At 41.2% G+C, this 14,959-nt stretch overlaps 1 protein-coding gene across 3 annotated transcripts in view; it reads left to right on the forward strand.

Annotated features, from left to right (window-relative positions):
• The window catches only part of alk (ALK receptor tyrosine kinase), a 225,874-nt gene that overhangs the window by 168,741 nt on the left and 42,174 nt on the right, over positions 1 to 14,959 (forward strand). For all 3 annotated transcript variants that reach the window (XM_029460140.1, XM_029460141.1, XM_029460142.1), the window contains exons 6-10: positions 638 to 772; positions 2,507 to 2,610; positions 5,000 to 5,172; positions 6,682 to 6,776; positions 14,291 to 14,410. In XM_029460140.1, the coding sequence (XP_029316000.1) occupies positions 638 to 772; positions 2,507 to 2,610; positions 5,000 to 5,172; positions 6,682 to 6,776; positions 14,291 to 14,410 (627 nt within the window). The remainder of the gene's footprint in view (positions 1 to 637; positions 773 to 2,506; positions 2,611 to 4,999; positions 5,173 to 6,681; positions 6,777 to 14,290; positions 14,411 to 14,959) is intronic.

The raw sequence follows: 14,959 nt of genomic DNA on the forward strand, positions 1-14,959 counted from the left end.
CGCACCACACACAGCCTTCTTGTATGGTTTTTTACGCTCAACACAATCCAACTATCCAGTTGTACTGTATTGCGGCTCACACACTATCTTTGTAAATTGTAGTTGGTCCCGTAAAGGCTTCCGAGGCTCATGCCATTCAGTGAAGTGATTTCAAGTTGATTGCCACCCCAAAACACATCATGTAACCTCAGCTTTCTCATTTCCCCTCAGACCTTCTTCCTTCTTCCTCCACTCTTTCCCATCTCTCCTTCTTGACACTTCAGGTCTTTTTTATTTTCTGATACTGTTTCTAGAGTCTAAGCTTCACCATCTCTCTACCCCCCCCCCCCCCCCCCCCCCCCCATCGCATTTCAGGCCTAATTTTCACCAACACATTGACTCCTGTGAGCCATTAGTCTGCACCCTGCCTCTCTCTTCCCCAGCTCTTCGCCTTCACTGTCACTCATCTCCTTGATCTCCGCTCCCCCCTCCCCACCCCTGTCCTTTTTCTCCTTGGCAGTTTGGCTGTGGGTGTTCAGTCCAACCTTTCTTCTTTCACGTACCTGCCGGGCCCGTCCACTCATTATATGCCCCCCACCCCGCCCTATTATCTTCTCCTCTCCCCCCCTGATTTATTCTCTCTCCTGTCTCTCTCCAGGGCACTTTCTCAATGGCAGCTACTGCTCTTTTGAAGAGGGGGACTGCAGTTGGCAGTCAATGACGGGCCGGGGTCTCTCCTGGAGAAGACTCCAGACACCAGCCAAGGCTACGAGACAGAGCTGCCCATCATCAGGTGACACACACACTCTTGTCTAATTCAGTACCCAATTATGTTTAAAACACAACAAATAAAAATATTACTAAATATTATAATGGTGGATTTCTACTTTGAATGCACTCCTAAATCATTAGCAATAAAAAAAGATTGAAATACTGGTGTTATTTTTCTGTCCATTTGAGTTGATGTAGAATCTGAATGCGAAAAACTACCTTATGGTAAAATAGTTGTTATTAAATGATCTCTAGAAAAGCCCACATTAGAAGTGTCATGTGTTGTATATTGTGTGTACATAATCAATAGGATGCATAAAGTGTATCATTTTAAATCAAATCAGAGCAGTCAGAATAAATCAAAACAGTGTTTCCTTTTTCTTTTCCCCATTTACCTTCTGGGGACATTCAGATGTCATTTTATATGTTGAGGAGCACTTTGATTGGCTTGTGCACATCCAATCCAATAAGTGTGTGCATTCGGGTAGATTCAGGCGACAGCAGTCATAGATCTAGACATCCTAGAAGAGTTGTGTCCATTGGAATGGGCGGGGGATCTGAACGGGTTTAGATATCATGAACACTGTTCGGCTCAAGTGATGACATTTGCATGCTCTCTTTAAGTGTGTTTACAGTAGTGTTAATGCCTCATTAAAACAGAATTGGATATATTATAAACCACGATCTTGAATATAGATAGTGTGTAATCAAAAACGTCCGATGTGTCAGACACGGACGTGTTGTTCAGAGCGCAGTGCGCTGCTACAAACACAATCCCAGTGGGTGTAAAAGACTCCGAGTCCTACATCTGCTGTTCCCGTCAGCGTGGGGACTCTAAAATCTCATTGAGAGACACAGTTAAGTCTTGCTTTGCTGAATCGTGTGTTTGTTCTCTACTATTTACATAAGTCTCAGGGGTAGTGTGGGAAACTATAAATGGAGCACAGTAATTTAATGCCATATTTGTTGTTTTTAGATAGCATTTCTCTCTGAGAATATTACTGCCACAGTTACCTGGAATAACAAGTAAACCTAAGTGTGATGCTGTCACTCTGCTGAACTGTGCTTTTGGTAACACTTGCTATGAAGACCACGTATAGTGCATAATGAGGGCATTCGTAGTCAATTATAATTCATTTATGATGCTTCATGACTACACTCGTAAACATTTACAATGTCAGAAATGAAGAAGGGCAAAGGCCAAAAATGCCCCAATAAATCTCAGAATGCCCCTAAAACGTGATCGAGTGGCAAAAATGGCCCCGAAGATTTTGGAAAAATCTTTTTGCGTTTAACATGTTTTGGCCAATATCCTTATCCTATGCTTTAATTACTATTGGTTAAAAAAAATGTATGCCACCAATATGTTGTAAATGCCCCAAATATTTGAACAGTGGTGGCAAAAGTTGCCCCCCAGATATGTTTTTAAATGGTACAGGTGAGTATAGGCACTCATAATGTCAAGAGTCTAACTCATTATAAGTCATATCTGTAATGTTTGATGTTATGTTTATGTTTAGTGCATCACAAAGCATTATGTGTGTTTATGATTGAAGAATTATGATTCACTATGAATACCCTCATATTGCACAATAGATGTGGTCTTCATAGAAAGTGTGACCCATCATTCTATAGCTGTTATATTATGCATCAACCTTGTAATGTGATGTAAAACTTACATTCTATACATCATATATATAATATCTTTATTCTGACACTGTTTTCTTCTTCTGCATGTGTAATGTGTGCATTAAAGGAGCTACCTTCAGTGTGGAAGGAGGCCAGTCCAAAGGCCAGCGTAGCTCTGCGATACTGAGGAGCCCTCTCTTCCCTCCTCCTCTAAGAAACTCCCCGTGCACGGTGAGCAAAGTACAGCCAGTTTTCTGCACAGAGTAAATGTAATCTTTATTCACTATACAAACACATCCCTTTGTTACAGTTGCTACGTCTGTCAAGCTTTCTGTTCTCACACGGCACTTTTTTAATCATAACGTGCCAGATCTGTGACTCTGATTATCAGCACCTTGGCTTCCACACGGTGAACCTTCCAGTCCTGAACAGCCATGTTTACCTCGGCCAAGAAGGTCATGTTTCTGTCTCGGTCTGTCCATTAAACCAGACTGTTGGAGATGCTGTGGAGAAAAATATTGCTAATCATTCAGCATTCTGACAACTAATTATAACGTCTATCATGAAATGTGTCCAAATTGAACAGGCATTCAAAATGTATTATTTTAGAAAGACTTTAGAAACAGACAGATGTACAGGACACTTAGAGGTGCAGCTATGAAACAGATAGCGAGCTTTTTAGAAATGGAAAGACAGACTTCTTCTGTGAGTATGTGTTTAGGTATGTACAGGTGTGTGTGTGTATATATGTATGCGTGTGTATACAGTACATGTGTGCGCACCATCAGACTCGCCTACTTTATTCTCTTCTTTTCAATCTTTTTCTTCTTATTGTTATATTCTTTACTTCTCTACTACTGTCAATTCTTCACTATGACATTTATAAAAAATGGTATGAATGCTATAAGTATGAACAACATCAAATGTAAATGTATGTTAACTGCTGCTAAATCTATATTATCATTGGAATGTACTTCAGGCTGCTTGTTGACACAATTTGCATAGAACACCATTTAGCTATATTTCACAGTGCTTTTCATTGTTGTTGCTGTAGGAGCAAAAAAACATGATGAATGACTGAATAATTTGTTCATTGCTCACAGAAACAGCTCAAACATCAAACGGTAATTTGCCAAGACAGCAGGTTAACACTGTATTATCTGAATTTCCTGAGAGATCCTAACAGACAGAGAGGTTGACCTCGTCCATCACACATTGTATCTGCTGACCTAGTTATGAAAGTATTACTAGTCATGCATTATTTAGATGATGTAGCTTCCAGAGCAGGTCTCCAGGGTTGATCATGTACTTATAGTCTTGATTGTTGCATCTAGCATTTAGAGTTATGCAAGTTATTGTGATATTGCTTGGCACCGCGCCCTTTGGCCTTCTGCATGTGTACTTTGCACATTCAGACTTGACGCTTGGATATGAGAGGATCGGACACAGAAGTGAGGGATGGAGGTGGGAAGGTAACGCTAAGGTCGAGAGGTCAGAGGAAAACACAATAAGATGGACTGAGGGTAAATAAAGTTAGTCTCGACAAGACAAACAAAGGAACTGGCCGCAAGGAAGACAGAGTGAAAACAAAAACAGAAAAGAAAATAATAAAAATGTAGGAGTTGAAGATTGCCCCTTCCTGGTGTGAACTAGAGGTATCTGATATTTAAAGACAGCAGTGGGGGGAGTGCTGCACCGTCGCAGACCTTGCTTCATGCAGCTTCCTGTCACAAAGCCAAAGATTAGCCATGATTCCAGATTAACACTCTAAATCCTTCTCTACACTGAACCGGTGCTGTTAAATCTAGCCTGTCCGCTCTTGGACAACTCCATAGAAGATATCAGTTTTGGGTATTAGCTACAGACCATGTTCACTTTCATGTGATGCCCGGTGTGCACTGTGCAGTGCCTGTAATCTTGATGTTTAAACGGTCAACATGTGGTCTCGCGGTTGGCGCTAAGAACCACAACCTGCTGTCGACGAGCACAATGCAAGCGCTCAACATGAAAGCAGTAAGTACAGTTGTCTGGGTAGTGTCTTCTCTACATCACGCTTAAGCCAGCATCTGTTCCATTTAAACGGTGAAGCAAGATTTATGTTCCGCGCTCCACTGAAACGCTGCAGAGGGACCTGGTCACATCCCATGCTTGTTAGCGAGCTTTAGATTCAGACTTCCTTTTACTATTTAATTATTGCTGCAGCCTGTGTGTCTTGTTTAATTTGAAGCAGGCTTACACCAGCTACATCCCTGCTGGAAACAGCTAAATAAGATTGATTTGTGCTGAAGCATGCAGGAGCAGCGTAGATGGCTCTATAACACCAAATCATGATCCTGGTTGAATTCTATTAATCTAAGAATAATTAGAAATGAACAGATGGCTGTTGCTGATTGAGCTCAATGCAATTTTAGGTGCATCCCTTCCTTGACGGATAACACACTCGGCTGGTTTTGTTCAATTCAAAAATATTTAAAGGCAGTTAAAGTTGATCCATGTGCTGTCTTTATTTCTCAGCTTGTACTTTTAAAATCAACACCCTTGATTTATGGTCACCTTTACTGCAAATTCCATTTTGATTTAACTGCAGTGCTCACTCGAAATGTGCACCTTGCCTCCACAGATGCGATTCTGGCTGTGTTCTGGAGGCTCGCAGAGGGGGTCGCTGTCTCTGTGGATAGCTGAGAACAGTACAGGCCCCGAGGAGCAGCGCAGACTGTGGCATTCAGCAAGTGAGCCCAAATCCGAGAGGGGCTGGAAACTCGTCATACTTCCCCTTTACGGACTGGCAGACTGGTACGAAAAACTCTCACCTGTTTCAACACGCAACAGGCAGTGATTACATCAAGCTGCCTGTTTAGACTGCCGTTTGAATGCGTGGGCAAGTGGTATAACTCTCAGCCCAACAGACCTCCAACACACTCACATTGATACTCCCACAAGAAAGTCTGAACCAAGTAGCTCTTCTTCCTTCTTATCAACCCTCCTAAAAGCAGATTTATATTCCATTTCCTGGGAAACATCTCAACTCCACAGAATTAATAAATCCCATAGGGATTATATACCATGGACCTGCCATGTGTACATTTGTACAAAATACACCCCGCTCTTTTTACTCCACTTGTCTGTGATAAATAGTCGAAATCAATACACAAGGCTCTACCCACCCTACTTGCCTTCCAATTAGCTGTGGCCCTGTTTTCCCCTTAAGAAAGAGAGAGAGAAATTAAAACCAAGTAGAGAATAGCAAGAAAAAAGAGAATCCCCAGATAAGGCATTTCATCTCTGTGTGCCTGACTGGGGGTTTCTTTGCCATTCAAGCTTGGATACTCCTGCTCCCCTGAGAATGATTAATTTTTGATTCCCGGGTTATATGGTAAGCTTTGCTTGGGCTCTTAATTAGAATGTCATGTACGTAACCACGAGGTGAACCTGCCAGTCTCTGCGCAGTGACCTTTGTAGAGCTTAAATAGAATCAGAAATACAGCCTAAAGTGCATACAAAAACCAGGACACAACAGACAGTGTATGTAGACTGAGAGGGTTTGTGGTTCAAGAGCGTGTGGGTTGACAGTAATAATGAAGTTATAGTATACCATCAAGTTTAAGCAACATATTATAGATAGATATAGTGCTCAAAGAAATAGTTCAACATTTTGGGAAATGTGTGTATTTGCTTTGTTGCCTGAGCGTTATTTAGGAAGATTGACTCATGTCTGTATGCTACATCTGAAGCTGGAGGGAGCTGCCAGTTAGCCTAACTTAGCATGAAGACTGGCTCAATTGTTGTAATTACACTTTGGTTTTTGTACAGCTAATCAAATTAAATATAAAATGTTAATAAGTGAGCTGTTGAGGGGCTGGTAGGTTGATCAAGGTAGGCTAGCTGTTCCCCCCCCCCCCCTATTTTCAGTATTTATGCTAAGCTCAGCTAACCAATATCAATCCTCTCATCTAACGCTTAGCAAGAAAGCGAACAAGCATATTTCCCAAAATGTCAAACTATTCCTTTTAAATGTTTTGGACGTATAGGTCGTGCCTAAATTCATTTGTGCATGAAAGCATTTAATTTGGAACCAGAAAATTCAACCTTAATGTCAAACCGTTTTTCTGTCTCTGCTGAAAGAGCCAACCGTTCTTGACAATGCAGACTGAGCTGTCATAAGGCATACAATGCTCACCCTCCAAAGCAAAAGCTCAATGACATTTTTCTTAAAGCACTATAAATTGTTCTTCACATCCTTTCAGTCCAAAGCTATTCAACCACAGCTTGTGAGGTAGTTTAAACAGCTCTTTCCCTCCGTAGGTTTTGGCTGCAGTTCAGCACAGAAGATGGACCTGGACCCAGTTCAGCCGTCTCTATTGACAACATCACTTTCAGTATGGATTGCTTCCTGGCCTGTGAGTACTGTAAAAATGTCTTTCTTTGTCCACCATTACTTCATCAGACCTGGGTTGAAATAATGGGATTGTTTGTCTGATTGATTGACCATGACGGGCACAATGGGGGGGAAACTGGATTGCTCTGAGAAGTGTTGACTCTTTTTATGGACTTCAGAAATACTTAAGTAAACCTTCAAAGTAACCTAAGCAATTTAAAAAATAATCAATACATGTCTGCCCTATGCTCATGTTTTACAAATATAAGACTTGACTGTGGACCAGTTTTCTACACTTCAAAGTATTCATCAAGGACTCACCAGGACTTATCATTTTAATTTCCTTGACATAGCCATAATACAGCACTCTGCACTTTTTTTGCAATTCTCTGTAAGAATCCTAGCAGGTCTACCTTTTCTTTGAAATTATATCTTTATTAAATGTGCTGTGTTTTTGCTTCGAAATACATCTCTTTGAGAAACTTTGATGTGTCAAATGAAATGTCAGAACAGTTCAAATCATATAGCTTGCTGATTGATAAGGGCTTATGTTCCAATGTTGTACTGCAGGCTTATAAAGGTCAAGCCTCACGTCACCTTTTCAGATATTTTTGTGTTATAATTGAGATGGTATATCAGTATAAAAACAGGAATAAAATGACAACCAAGTCTGGCGTCAGGAGAATGAAAGGTTAGGAGTTCAGTGCCTCCCTCCATCTCTGCCTATCTGGAACAACCTGTTTGAGCTGTGACTGGAATAGTAATGTCTGAACATCTCTGTATCTGAATATATCTCTGACAATGAGAACAGGGATAAAATGAAGTAGCAGTTAAACTAATTACACCTGGCCAAGGATTTCGCTGTCTAATATGCAAACGCCGACACAGAGCGACAGGGAAACCCTGAAACCTCCCGCGAGGAGCAGACTTGCCAGCACAGAGAGCGAGAGTTAGCGTTAGCATTGAGAAGATTTTGACATCAAACATAGTAGAGCGTGCAGTTTTTGGATGTAAACCTGGTCCTGGAGTTTCCTTCAATATCTACCAAAGATTCCACTGGATCTTATTGTATGTTTCACAGCCAGTAATGCTGTGTCAGCCACTGTCAGAAATAAGCTAACAAACAAAAGCAGGTAAAAGATGCTTATTACACTTAACATTCTGATAAGTTGGCTAGTTTCCCATTTTGGTGCTCAACATAGTTAAACACGTATGGTTGAATCTCTCATGTTTTTTCTAATGGAGAAAATACACCAAATGCTGAAACATCGCTACGATGTGCGGGGCAAGGCCAGATCCAGAATTCCTCAATGAGAGCGAAAGAGTAGATGTGCTTCCAGCTCCTCTTCGGAGTTTCTTTTTTACTTTTTATATACCCATTTTAAACTATTAACAGACTATTTTTACATCCATGTCTTTAAATTAAATATAAACTGTCCAATTTCGATTGATTAAAAAGATTAAAACAAATTGTTAAGATAGCAGTTTTCATTCAAAGGTGCAATAAGACATGACCAATGAAGGAACACATAATCATACCTAATGTGTTCACCTTTAGAGGAGGACTTTAGATGAATGTATTCATCGACCACAGATATAATCTCCTCACGATGGATCTCACTGTAAAAAGCAATCAGATAACATGAGTTCATCAGCTGAGTGTGATGTGAGAAATGACTGTTGGTCTAGGCTGGAGCAGATCACAATACATCAAGCTTATCGGGTCAGAGCCTCTTTATTTAAAGAGATGACATTTTCCTGGAGATATTTGCACACCAATTTGTGTTTTATGTCCTCCGGAGCAGCAGCGACACTGCTATGGCAGCCCTGAAGAATCATCCATTCCCGCTTTGCTCACTTTCTAGATGGCAAGTTCTTAATCTAGGCCAGGTATCCATTAACTACAGCCACACTTGACACAGCCACTTTTTATCACCTATCAATCAGACCAGCGGTGGGAGATGCTGAAGCTCAGCAACAGGCGTAGTTTCCAAGAGTGATCCCTACGAGTGATTAGCACGATGGAACCTTCATTATTATGACACAGCTCTGTAATATGTTTCAGTGGGAAACACACCGAGAACACATTATGCAGAGGGCCAGCCGTCCACGGCCCTTATCCTATATTACACTTGGCTTTAGTGTGATGCATATTTTGCCAAGTAATACGTGGGTTTGATGATGCATCAATTCATTGCCCTTCAGGTGTTGGCCCTGGCTTTCTGTTTTACTATTTTATGTTCACCAGCAATGAATTAGTTTATTGTGTTACACAGTGCAGGTAGGTCATCCTTTCTGTCTCTGCACTCTTCCATCACTTATTTTCCCACGCACTGAGCTGCTTCTATAGTAACTCCCCAACATCATTCTGTGAATGTGAACCCTCTGTAGCTTGTCCTTGACGTCACTGGATTGTCAATACAATACTCCTCAAAAGGTTTGAATTTGGACATTTGGAAATAATTCAAACTGCGTTCTATCCGTAGCCGAAGAGTTTTATTAACGTACAATGGAAAGTGATGGCTTGGTGGGCTTTTGCATCCGTGTTATCTGTCGTAGTAGCTTATGTAATATAACTAGAGATTAGTGAAATGTATTAATTTTAGTAATTATCACCTGCACCTGTGGGTATTGAGAAACATAGAGACACACCACGGACCAGTAAGTACAGATGCTCTACAGTCCCCAGTGTATTGACTGTATGACTGTACAGTAGGGCTAATTAAAAGCAGTTTATTCAAATGTGGTCTCCAAGTTTATCAGCCACCTTTAGATTCAGATTCTACATACTGTAGCAGCAGTACATGCAAGTTAAGAGTCCAAGAGATGTTTTGGTAACACTTCCATATCTATAATGAAAAATATTCATGAAACATTAAAAAGCTCATTTTATAATCACATTTAAGGTCAAGTATCATAATGCTTATAAACTAATAATTCCTGGTCACTCACTGACTTTTTTTTGTTGCAAGGATCATAGTTTATTATAATTCTCTCAGTAGTAATACATTATAATCACTGTAAGTGATTAAGTGATGACTTTAAATCACTATAAGTGGTCAGTGTTTGCTTTAAAGGGGACTTCTCATGGTTTTCAGGTGAATACTATGCTCTACTATGCTAACACTATGCTCCGTTGTAGTGCCTGCTTGTTTAAGGCTGTGTCTTGTTTCTGTGGGTTAGTAGGCACTCCAGAAACCCAAGTGCATGAGCACAAGCACAGAAAAAGTGAGTTTTTCATGATATGTCCCCTATAAGTAAAGTACTATGAGCAGATTCTAATGCATTATAAGTATGTTTATAATGCAGTATAGACATGGGTGTCATAGTGTTGCTGATGTTTTCTTGCAATTGAGAAAACACATCACATAGAGTACATTTACTATGCTATATGGCATCGTTTTAATCCCATATGGAATAATACTGACTGTGACATGATATGTCTGAAGTGTGGATATTCCTCAGAGCTATTGCAATCTCATGATATTTTAGGATTGTGGATGGGTGGAAACAAGGTGCCCCCCCTCCTGTGGCTGGCCTCTGGTGGGCTTCAGGCAGTTTACGGCGCCCTGCTAATGAACAGTGACAGCCACGCAGGCTGTTGCCCTGCCCTCTGGTTCACGCTGCTCTGTGGTGGACCTGCTGAGTCCTTCTCCTGCTGCAGCAGCATACCAATGTTGTGTGTTCCAGCTCTGTCTGTTCCAAAGCCCTGCCGTAGTGCGTTCCCCCATGCTCAGAATAACAATGCACTGAGCCTTATCAGCGACTTTGCTGAAGATATAAAAAGTTGCTTAACTTGTTGTGTAAACACAGCACATCTAAGGGTCTTACTTACAGAGAGACAGTGTTGTGTAGAAAGCAATCAAACACACTGCGGTCACTTGTGTGCTGAATGTGGTCCATCAAATGTGCACGTAAACTGTATCTGTATCAAAGCCACCAAGCAGTGGATACTTATCATATTTATCTGAGGATTACAGGGCTAGAGAATGAGCTATTGATTTTGTAGCTGGCAGATTTTATTTAAGCTGTGCTGAGGTTTTTTTAAGCTTTGATGACACAATTTCAAGATTTCTCCATTCAGAGAAGGTTTTTAGTGGAGACCAAGCAGCAACCTCCGGTTCGGAAAAGAGAAGCCTTAAACTTGCATTGTTTGTCATGGCCAGCAGGGGGCGAATCCACTGGTTGTAAAAAAAAGTCAGATTGTATAGAAGTCGATGAGGAAATGATCCTTCTTCTCACTTGATTTGTTACCTTCCGTAAACATTTTCCTGATGAGTTTATGTCTCAATCACTAGTTTCAAGTCTTCTTCACTACAGCATGATGTTCATTCAGTAAATCATGCTCCCATTTAGAGTAAAATAGAAGATAAAGTAGCGTATGCTTTAGGGCGGGGCTACCTTTTGATTGGCAGGTCCCTACCACAGGTCCTTGTCTGTGTTTTTGTCTTTGTACTTTAAGGCCCTGTCACACATATCCGTATGGCAGAAACGTATATGAAAATAGCTCACAATTTGTCAGAGTCCAAATACGTCCAACTTTTCATCGGATCGGAAAAGTGAACATATACAGATACACATGTCTAACCTATTGATAGAGTATCACTTACTTATACAGAATGTATCAGACGAATGCCCAACGAATGCATAACTGCCGTATACAAAATATCGGCAATACGCTGGTGTATGTTCGTTAAGAGCAGGCGGTGTTACGCTGGGGTACGTTGTTGAACGCTGAGTCTGTGAAAATATTTTGAGCTTGTTCAAACTTTTCAGACGTACCCAACGTGTGCTTCATAAGTTATGCAGACGTTACACATAAGTTACGTTGCCTTACGGATATGTGTGACAGGGCCTTTAACCCTTTCACGGTGTGTTTTCAGTTGAAAGTTACTTAAATCAATTTATTTGCCTAAAAAATTATTGTCTAGAATTCGCCAGCTCCACCCTCTTGTGTCAGTTCTGGATCTGTTCTTGACTCTTCAAAACCGTCGTCCACTAACCAATGGGTGACTATGGCCACCATAAGAATTTGGATTAAAACAGCCCTTTAATTGTATGAAGATGAAAGAAATTGAAGACAACAGCTTTCATTGTTTATAAAAAAATGTCCATTTAATGTTTTCAGTTTCGTAGTTGGCAGGTCCTAGTGACAACCCTAACAAATGAAACAGATGTATATAATATTAATGTCGTATTGTTGCTCTAAGTTGAAGCAGGTTGTCTCGGACCAAGTGGAACAGCCACACAGTTGCTTTCCAAACCTTTCAGCTGTTGAGGGAGCCCCCTGCCATATTGTCATAAACGGTGAGCCTTCAGCCTGAAGTGACAGGGGATCCAGGATGGAGAGGAGGGAGTGTTTTTGCGCTGAAATGATTACAGAGATAAAGATGAAAAGTCTTGCGTCTGTCCCCTGACACCTCCAGAATGATGGCGGGGAAAGCAGGCATGATTTGTTTTCACCAAGGAGGCAAATGACACTATGTGGGCAACTCATTGGCTCATCACAATTAGGAAACTTGAAGTTGCTTTTCCGCTTGATATTCATCTCATGCTACTCTTTTCAGAGCTTTGGAGACACCACCTGCTCATCAATGAGTTTGTTGGTTTTATCTGGAGCTGCAACCTTTTAATCAAGGAGTACTTGTGGCTTAGAAGATCAAAGCATGTGAAAGATAATACTCTCATGAAACCTTTAAATTATCCTTTTCTGTCGTTTGCCATCTAGGTCAACCCTATGGAGAATATCAGGCAGCTTTAGTGTAAACACACTGTTCTTTCTGCTGCTCTATAAGACCAGCTCGAGTACAAGTACAGAAACCTACTTTTCCCTTACGGTATGAAATACAAATAGGTCTTGAAACCATGTAATCTCCCTTTCAACAGTCTATTCTATGCAGAACAGAAATAGAGTTTAATATGCAGGTCATACAAGTATTATTTACAAAGCATTGTTTGCATGCCTCAAGTATCTACACTGAGCATACTGAAAGTGTTTAATGAAAAGACTTTAAGGAAGGCTATCATCTGTGTTGATAGACTGAAGCGTTGTGGTGGTGTGGCTGTAACAGCAGTGGGTCCGATTGGTCGAAACACGTCTAGGTTGTGTCGTCTCTTTGGGGGGGGGGGGGGGGGGTCAATACTTTATCCAGCTTTGTTCTGAACGTTATAAATCAGAGGCAGGACTAGCAGAATAGCAGCTGGTCAAGTTTTGAACCCATGCCCATAGCATTGCATGCTGGCAGCATTATCAGATCTGTAAACCACAGTGAACCTTATCTGACTTCCGAAATAATCTCACATTTGCTGCCGTCATAGCAACCAACAAGGGTCATATAGCAACGGAGCCACAGAGGGCTTTTTTTCTTCCGAATATAACATCAAAGAAATGAGATGTTTGACAGAATTCTTCAAAGAACATGGCCTTTGGAAACAAAGAAAGGCCATGTGAAGTCACAGGCACATTTACAGCAGCTAAGCTGAACATATCTCCGTTCCTAAAATAAGAAAGTGAAATCTTTACTGAGGAGGAATGAAAAGTTGTTCACATTCAACCCTATCTCCTCAAATGACTTTCCATCCGAGAGAAAATACGTTTCCCTCAAAGTGTAATTGACAATGCAGTGTTGTTGTACGGGGATGTCATTTTTTAGTAGACAAACATGGTCACATTTTATGCACACAAGTAATAGTACATGCTCTGCAATTTCTTCGTCGACGATTGTTAGCAAATAACTATTTGGATTCAAGATTTTGTAATCTGTCCTGTAGGGTGTTGGACATTGATTTTGTCATTTCAGCACTTCCTCAAGTACTGGAAAAGTATTTTGTTATGTTCAGCTGACAGGGTTGCATTGATTGTCGCTGTAGCCTCTGCAGTCCCTGATCAGATGTGGCAGCAGATTTATTTAACAGCACTCAGGGCAATCTTTTAAACGACTGATTGCAGTGCATGGACTTAATCAAAGAAAATGATTCATCCGTTCAGTGATTCATCCAAGCAACTCCTGCTTCTCCACCTCTAAGGGAACAGGTAACTGTTTTCCCACGTCAGCATCCAACCATTTTAGTAGTTAAAATTAGTCTCCCCTGCTTTAGAAAAAAAAACCTCTTCTATCTTGAACCGTAATATCCAATCAGCCAGCCAATTGCCTGGCAGACTTAATTCTGGGTGATATTTTGAGGGGGGAGAGATCAAGGTACCACTGAGCTTATGATCTCAGTCCTGGGAAAGCGGTGGGGCTGGAGGCTTGATGGATTGCTACAAAACACCTTGCCTGAATGTGCTCGCCCATCTACTGTAGGAACGGATCGAGATGGAGAGGGAGCTGCATGTTATGCATTACATTCTCTCTGCAGAGCCATTGGTGGTGCAAATGAAAGCATGACCCCTGCTGGTGGTTCCACACACACTCACAGGTCTGCAGCTACTGTGCGTATACTCAGTTGTTCAATGCAACAGCAACAGGAATCATTGCTGCACATGAAGGAAATTAGGTATATCCAATCAATAAATGCATTATATTTCTATTTCAGCCCACGGGGAGTTTCCACCAGTGGACACCAGCTCAACCAGGCTGCCGTTTAGACCAACCACCAAGACTACGCCCCCGTTCATTGGAAGCCCTTTGGTGACCTTCCCCACCACAGATTTCTGTAAGTGTGATCTTGATGGTTCAACTGAATGAGTGATGCTCGGACAGATGGAGGAGAATATTCTCCTCACTGATATATATTTTCTCCTTCTGTCTCCCTTTGTCTTTCCTGCACTCTCTTTCGATCACACATGTTTGCTTGCATGCATTAATGATTCACAATTACTCTACATGTGCTTAGCACAATACATGTGCCGCAACAAAGTAAGTGTGCCCCCTACTGGTCTGCACCACATCCACATCTGAGTGAGTGCTGCAGAGATCTCCTTTGGCATTAAATGGAGCAGGACGAGCAGTTTTGAAGTCTAAAATCCTCCAATTTGTCTCCTGAGAATGTCAATGGAGGCACTTACACAGACTTGACATTTTCTACCTTGCACTCTCTCACTTCCACTCTTCAAAAGGGTAAAGACAAGCAGAGATTCCATTTGATACTTTCATATCAAACTTGCTCTAAGACATATTTCTTCAGCTAGCTTTGAAGTGCTAGAGGTACACTGGACTTGAAGACTGGACTTTAAGATATCAGCCACTACCAGTTTAGTTGCAC

Source organism: Cottoperca gobio, chromosome 22 (genome assembly GCF_900634415.1).
Source record: "Cottoperca gobio chromosome 22, fCotGob3.1, whole genome shotgun sequence".
Classification (NCBI taxonomy): Eukaryota; Metazoa; Chordata; class Actinopteri; order Perciformes; family Bovichtidae; genus Cottoperca; species Cottoperca gobio.